At 34.3% G+C, this 7,651-nt stretch overlaps 1 protein-coding gene across 1 annotated transcript; it reads left to right on the top strand.

The window, feature by feature from the left end:
• The first annotated feature begins 1,018 nt into the window (after positions 1–1,018).
• On the top strand, positions 1,019–7,070 carry LOC111401382 (interferon-related developmental regulator 1-like). Its single transcript, XM_023029091.1, has 13 exons — positions 1,019–1,369; positions 2,059–2,230; positions 2,425–2,505; positions 2,974–3,056; positions 3,144–3,259; positions 3,358–3,468; positions 3,822–3,931; positions 4,049–4,358; positions 4,438–4,515; positions 4,594–4,644; positions 4,733–4,822; positions 5,894–5,971; positions 6,786–7,070. The coding sequence occupies exons 1-13, from the start codon at positions 1,360–1,362 to the stop codon at positions 6,828–6,830; spliced, it is 1,335 nt and encodes a 444-aa protein (XP_022884859.1). The 5' UTR covers positions 1,019–1,359; the 3' UTR covers positions 6,831–7,070.
• Positions 7,071–7,651: the final 581 nt, after the last annotated feature.

Here is a 7,651-nt window from a genome sequence, read left to right as displayed (position 1 = left end):
GTCAAACCCATGAGCTAATGAGCCGCTCAGCCCGTTTGACATTCCTATGCTAGCCACGGTTCGAACCACAGCTTCATCAAATTTAGTATGACATTGAACTTAATATGACATTTTATTTCAATTTAGTAATAATCTAGTTCACACATTGAACTGTTTTCGGTTCCATTGAAAACCGTCCGAACTTAGTATGACATTTTATTTCAATTTAGTAATATTATGACATTTTATTTCAATTTACTAATAATTCGGTTCACACGTTGAGCCGAATCCGATTCCACTGAAAACCATCCGATTTGGAGGGTTGGTAGGCAGGCGAACCGATCAGAGTCCGATTCACATGCTTAACTAATAAGTTTCTTCACTCGGACCGGACCAAGGTCCAGTTTGGTGGTTCTCGGTTCGGACTAATCCAATCTGGTTCTGACAACTATGCGTACTAGAGTGTGTGTGTGTGTGTATATATATATATTTCCTCTTTTTTTTTTTAAGTGCCTTTAAAATTAATGAATCTACTACGCCAAATTATTTTAAAAATGATTTTTAGTTTTGCCAAATTTGTTTCTAAACCACATGATTCACGTCAAGTATAACTTATGACAAAACGAAAGATCGATGCTAGTGGAAAGGCTCAATGGCGCACATCAACGTGTCACGTGCGACAAACACACGTGTCTACTTTCCTGCCACCAATTGTCAAGTAGGTCCCACTAAAACCAGATCGAACCACGTCATCATCCACGTCAAAACCTTTTTCTCCTCTCTCCTCAGAATATTCCAAACACCCTTCTTGAAAATTCCCCTCTTCTCTCTCATAAGAAAAACCTAATCGAGAAAGAAAATTATAATGTGCTAAGACCATGTTTGTCTAAAAATATTTACTTATAAGTAAGAGGTATGTTTTAAAATAATTTTTAAAATGGTGAAGGTTAATAAGTCACTTAGAGAGGATAAATTAATAGTTATATTAAATAAAGTTAATCCAAATTTTTAGTAAAATAATAAAATTGACTAAAGGCTTGGCCAAACATGCTCTTAAATTGAAATCTCCCATTTATAAAGTGTCCCATTTTCATCTGAGATTCTTCTCTATTTTCTCTAACCGCTCAAATCGTCTCTACGCTAGATTCTCTCCTCATTAAACCAAATTCTTTAATGGATACATTGATCATCGATTCAATTGAGAATTTGTTGTTATATTTTGGCGTTAATTGTTCTTCAATTCATTCTGAATCCTGCAATTTTCTTGTTTCTATAGCTTCTTTTCATCGTCCAATTTCTAGTCATTCTTGTATCGTTTCTTTTTTGCGTTAATTAGTTAATAATAATCGCCAGTGTAGGTGCGAAGAGCATAGCGACACCATGGGTAAAAGTATGTTATTTAATTAATTGAGTTAATTCGTTAGTGGAATTTCATTTTTAGGGTTTCTATACTTAATGTTTTAGTTTCTGTTTGATTTATTAGCAATTGATTGTGGAAGGCCTAATTGTTTCCTTTGCGTGGTCTCACTGAAGTTGAAAACTGTCTAAATTAATTACGTATATTGTTGTTAATTTCTGAATAGCATTAATGAAGTAATTTGGTTGTTTGATTAGATCTCTGAATTTAAATATTTAATAATTGATTGTGTTTTTGACATTGTTGTTTATTTTATGATAATTATCTCAATTTGGAGTCGATGTTCTTGCTAGTAAGTTCTTGGATTTGTGCTTAAATAGACACGAGATTTAAAAATTGTTCCTAATTAAAGTCATAGTTAGCACGTGGGGTTCATTTAGTAACTTTCTTAATTCGAGCTCAGTCATCTGGTTATTATCTTTGAATGACTTGAATCTTGTTTTTCATTTGGTTGTAAATTTTTTGGTTCAAATCTTGTTTCTGTTTTTGGAAATGTGTTTAGCATGTGGCCCCGTAGAAATTAGGAATTTCGTATTACTTTATGATAATTACCCTTTTTCTTTCTTTTTTTTTTTTTTTAAAGATTTGTTTGATTATGATTATATTGCTCCGAAATCCTTGGCTTTGTGTTTTAACCTGCCTTATGTCATGTAATTTTACAGGAAGTTCTCAAAAAAAGAATGTTGCTATGTTGGATAGTGATGATGCATCTAGTGTGAGCTCATCGTCATCAACCATGCAGTCAGAAAATATGGTATTCTCAAATGTTGAAGAAGTGCAAGTGGATAAAGATAGTTTACTTGATCAATGTTTAGATGCTCTGTACGAAAAAAGGTATTGTTCAATATCTGTTCGGTGCTTTATCATTTATCAGTTGTATGTTCTAGTGAAAGTTTTTAAGGTGTTAACTTTGGATATTGGCTGCAGTTCTAAAAGAATGCTGAAATTCTTATTTACAGATCTAATTTATTGACTACGAAACAAGAAGGGACTTTGTTTAATATGTGTATTCTGTTTGCCTTCTACAGAGGATCTACAAGAGAGAAGGCTTTGTCGTCAATTATTGAAGCATTTAATAACAGCTTACCGCATGAGTTTGTTGAAAACAAGTATGCTAATTCCCTGTTTCAAATGCTATTCTATTTTTTTCTTTTTTTATGCTTTAGAGGTTATTGAGCATAAATCTATATTTTTAGTATTACCATTGGTGTATGTGATATATTTCCAAATATTTTGCATAGTTGGACCGCTAGAAGTTGATGTGCATTCAATATGCTTTGACTTAAACTTTTTCATTTCCCCTTTTTTTGGGTGGTTGTAAGAGAGGGGGAGGGAAGGAGGGGAAGGGTAGCTCTATAAATTTTATTATGTTGGAGCCTGGAGGATTGGGGATTCCACTTGGCTAATTTGAGTTATCATGCATTAAAGACTCATTTAAATTAATATTACTCCCTAGCTATTGAACTTTATCTTAGTAACTCAGTTCATTAGAGTGGAATTTCACTTTTTCTGATGCACTTGTTGATGTATCATCTTGTTGTAGTGTTCTGGTGATAATATAGTGTTTCTTGACCTAGGTTTGCTACACTTCTGCATCAATGTTTGAATTCAATCAAGAAGGGTTCTGCCAAGGAGATTGCTTTAGCATCTCATGTCATTGGTAATTATTTCTATTCTCCACATAAACAATGTCAATCTTATAATTTTATAGCAGACCATTAATATATTATCCAATAACTCTTGATAGGACTTTTGGCCCTGACAATTGGTCCTGGAGAGAAAGCACAGGAAATTTTGGAAGAATCTCTATCTCTCATATCAGAAGCTCTGAAATCTCGTTCTGAACCATCCAAGATATCATCTGTATGTCAGACTCTGGCAGTAACTTTATTTTAAATTGCAATTTTACTTCTGTGACCTGTTTTGATACTCTTTGGATATCGTGCTGATATAAATTGCAGTTGCTGGAGTGTTTGGCTATTATTACTTTTATTGGCGGAGAAGGACCGGAGGAAACAGAGAAATCAATGCAAATAATGTGGCAAGTGGCTCATCCAAAATTGGGTCCCAATGTACGTCGTCTACTTTATTGCATTGACATGCATTTAGTTTTAGCAGTCAGGCGCAATTGATGTGGTGGTGTCTATTTCTTTGTCACGTGGTAGTTTATTTTTGTAGATGATACATTCTATGTTTTTGTTTTATCTATGCATGTGATCAAGCATTAATATTGTTGTTAATTGCAAATTAATTATTAATAATACTTGATCTATGATGTCATTTGTATTGGTATAGTTTTAATTTTATTTAAGCATTGGTGGTTTGATTCCTAATTTTTCAAGTTTTAGTTGTCAATATTAGTTGTTCATCACTGCCTTCACCAGCTATAAATTTTACGATGTCATGAATCTGGATCTGATTTCAGGTGGCTGCTGCTAAACCTTCACCAGCTATGATAACCACGGTTGTGTCTGCTTGGTCATTTCTCCTCACTACTGTGGATGGAGGGACGTTCAATTCCAAAAGTTGGCAAGAGTGAGTAAATTTTTGTTTGTCTGGACTGTTTTCATCTTCATATTGTATACAATGGGTCAGTGGGTAATGTATTTCACAGCTTATTGATGGTGTTTATTGTCTTCATGAATGATGCAGGTCAATTTCATATTTTTCTTCTCTTCTAGACAAGGAAGATAGGTCCCTACGCATTGCAGCTGGTGAAGCACTTGCTTTAATTTTTGAGATAGGCAGCTTGGATAAGTTCTCTGCTGAAGCCAAAGGATCTAGTGACATTTCCACTGACGCAGAAAATGGTCAGAGACAATTAGTTCACATTCAGGGGTTAAGGACTAAAGTTTTAAACCAAATGAGTGACCTCTCTGTTGAGGCAGGGGGGAAAGGTTCTGCCAAGAAAGATCTCAATAATCAGAGGAATAGGTTTCGAGATATCGTTGAATTTCTTGAGGTATATTATATCAATATTTTCAGCTATAAAGAATATTCTTTCTGGTTGTCTGATCTTTTTATCAATGTTGAAACTTTAGGATGGCCGTACTCCAGAGACCTCAGTGAAGATTGGTGGGGAGTCACTAAACACTACTACATGGGCACAGCTGATACAGGTCTATTCCTTCTTTATTTACTTATAGTGGTCAATAGTTTCTACAAGTTTGCACTTTTTGATCGTTGTATTTGAACAGTTGAACTTTCTGAAACATTTTCTCGGGGGAGGATTTGTGAAGCATATGCAGGTAGACTTTTGTCCGAAGCCAAATGGATTTATGCTCGATTTCTCTATAGCTGTGCTAACATCGTCCGTTCATACTTTGTTCAAAACAGGAGAACGAATTTCTTCATGATGTCTTCGGCTTCATGCCAAAGAAAAAGATTGCTTCAGGTGTCGAGCATCGCATGTCTGGAGGTGAAAAGGTTAGTCTACAACATCCTTACCACAATCATCTTTGGCAAGCAACTCTGTTGCTAAGCTTATGTATTGATCTTCTAGTTCATTGGCTCTGATATAGTTTATGAACAACTCAGTTAATTTTTAACTTATAGTAATATTCATGTGGAATAATGGTCCATGTCTTCCTTTGTTCATTATATTGTTGAGATACAATAGAGCAATCTTTATCATGTGCTTAGAGGAGTTTTTGATATCAGTTGAAATGATGCACCCATGGATATTGTGCATTGTAGCATATGTATTTGGGCCCACATTTGTATATATCACATGGTGTTGAGTGCTGAATCAACTAAGATTTACATGCTAAGATTTTGCAATTATCCCATGTTTGATTTTGAATTTTTGAGAAGTGATTTTGTGGAATGAATTTTTTTTTTTTTTTTTTTTTTTTTTTGGGTGTGGCTAAAAAGTTGGAAAAAGCTAAGAGTGCACATGCTAAATTATTTTATCGGTAGAATATGAAATAAAAATGAGTTTGTGGAAAAGTGATTTTGAAAAAATAAAAATCAAACAAGGGCTAAATATCGTTGTGGCATGTGCTCATTTTATTTATGCTTTTCTCCGAAAAGATTGTTTTCAATTTGTTCAACAAAGTGTTATTAATATATTGGAAACAAATTAAATCCGGACTAAGTTTTAAAAAATGATTCAATATCAAGTAATTTTTCTTTTGGAAAACCAGATTTTAATATTGCCCTAGAATTAGTCATGTAGTTGGCTAGAACTTCTCAACTCAAAACACTTTTCTGGATGAGTGGATGGAGTACTCCACTTCAGTTGTCAAGTTGATTTGATCTAATTTGTGGGTCTGTTAAAAAGAATCTTTGTAATGCATTAAATCTTGTGCTTGAGCTGGTTAAGCTAGTTTCTTCTGTTGTCTGTTCTATGTTATGTTAGTTTTGTATTTTGGGGCTCTGCATTAATGCAGTTGCAGCGTGTGCGAAGGTGATTGTGGTTGGTGGGGGTGGGGGTTACAGCTTTTGAGCTTCTCCTATACTTAAAATTTGCTGATCGCCTTTTTTTGGCAATTACAGAGGATGTACAAATCACCTAACTCAGCTCTCAACAAGGCAAGGACTCAATTCCTAAACAAACAACGGATGTTATCCCAGGTAGTTGATTCTCTAAAATTTTTGCAACTCTATCATTTGTCATGGGTGTTCTCCCTCCCTTCTGACACAGCAAGAAATGAAAGTCAGCACTCTCGTAGTGTTGTGTGTACATTTTTTTTTTATTGCCCTTGCCAATGTTGCACGGATACTTCTACTAGGATAGCATGTTCGTGTCGGACTCGTGTTGGATACTAACACTCTACCATGGTCATTCTTCTTTCGTTATCAAAAATATTATATATTTTTAACTCAAAAGTTATTATTAAATACCAAGTACGTACTCATATCTAAAATACTTCAACAAGAAAAATTAATAATAAGCAAAAAATTAAATTTATACTATATAAATAAAGTATTTTAAAGATTTTAATTAACGTGTCAGCTACATGCCTTGTCAATACTTGTTGAAAAATTGCATATTGGCGCATGTCGGACACATGTATCCATGTCGATGCATCATTAATATCTCGTCGAGGCTGGAATCCCACTTGCTCATAATCAACATGCTGTTCTCATAGTTAGGTCATAGGTCTATGTTTGATTACACAACATTATAGGATACGTACACGACTATTATTCCTAGATTAGGTTGAGATCCTAATCTTATTAATGCAAGATGGCATAAAGTTCTATATATCGTTTCTATCATTATGGGGCACGTCAGTTAAATATAAGGTTGCTTTTCTGTACTGGTGGATGAAAGGATAGGTTGTGATATGGTTGAGCTACTGTATACTTCCATGTTCTACTGCTGCTTCATTAACCAATTGTGCAGAGCCGGACACACTAATTGACGAGGATTACTCATTTGCAGGACAAAAACGCAGGTCACTATGCGGTTGGGTTTGGCGACGAATGAAAGTTGTTGGACGGCTCTTGATTCTTCTCTTAGTTAATTCAGGAACCAAATTGCCTTTATCATAGTGAAATACTGTGGCATATATCATTCTTATGGGCGATGCAAGATGATACTTGAGCATTTTGCACATCGTGCTGGCTGAATAATTCTTTGTTCAAACTTGAGATGTGGTTAAATTTCAATTGAAAGATTCGTATGCTTGATAATTACATTTTCAGATGGTAGTATGCTTTTCTTACAATAGCTGGTAACATGATGATGCATGGTATTCTATCCTTGCCTTCAAAAACTTGTTAGTTTGTAGAAGTTATACATTGGTTGGGCATGAGAACTTGTGGTTCCCATACAACAAGTCTATTTGACAATCGTTATTTTCAAGCTTTTTCTTTTACGTACTTATTAACAACATATTGATGAAATAAAATACTTAATGCTTAAATTGAAATTTTTTTCTTACATTTTGACTACACATTTTCATAAAAATTACTATTCAAAATTCTATTTTTCCCAAATGATGATTGTCAAATAGGGGCTAAGGATGGCAATGCAACCGATGTTTAAATGATTGTTTGCAAGCGTGTGGAATATGTTAAGAGTAATGTTATTTAGCATCATCTCCATATAGACTCTCGTTGCATGAAGCCATGGTCTTCTTAGCAACATATTAAAAGATGACTCAATATTGTAGATATGGAATGAAATTAAACGCATAGTGGGCCCTATTTTTAGCTTAATCATGGTGCTGCCAATCATATCAGTTTAGATGACATTAATGTGATACTAAATAAGTTATTTATTTTACACAATTTATTGAATCTATC

The sequence above is a fragment of the Olea europaea genome, chromosome 10, assembly GCF_002742605.1.
Source record: "Olea europaea var. sylvestris chromosome 10, O_europaea_v1, whole genome shotgun sequence".
Classification (NCBI taxonomy): domain Eukaryota; kingdom Viridiplantae; phylum Streptophyta; class Magnoliopsida; order Lamiales; family Oleaceae; genus Olea; species Olea europaea.
Note: the sequence above shows the minus strand (reverse complement) of the source record. Positions and strands in the feature narration are given on the sequence as shown.

Bases quoted from the DNA above. Each gene is read 5' to 3' on its own strand.
- LOC111401382 (XM_023029091.1), top strand. The intron at 3,260-3,357 runs GTATGTCAGACT...TATAAATTGCAG, and splicing joins AACCATCCAAGATATCATCT to TTGCTGGAGTGTTTGGCTAT. The intron at 4,359-4,437 runs GTATATTATATC...TTGAAACTTTAG, and splicing joins ATATCGTTGAATTTCTTGAG to GATGGCCGTACTCCAGAGAC.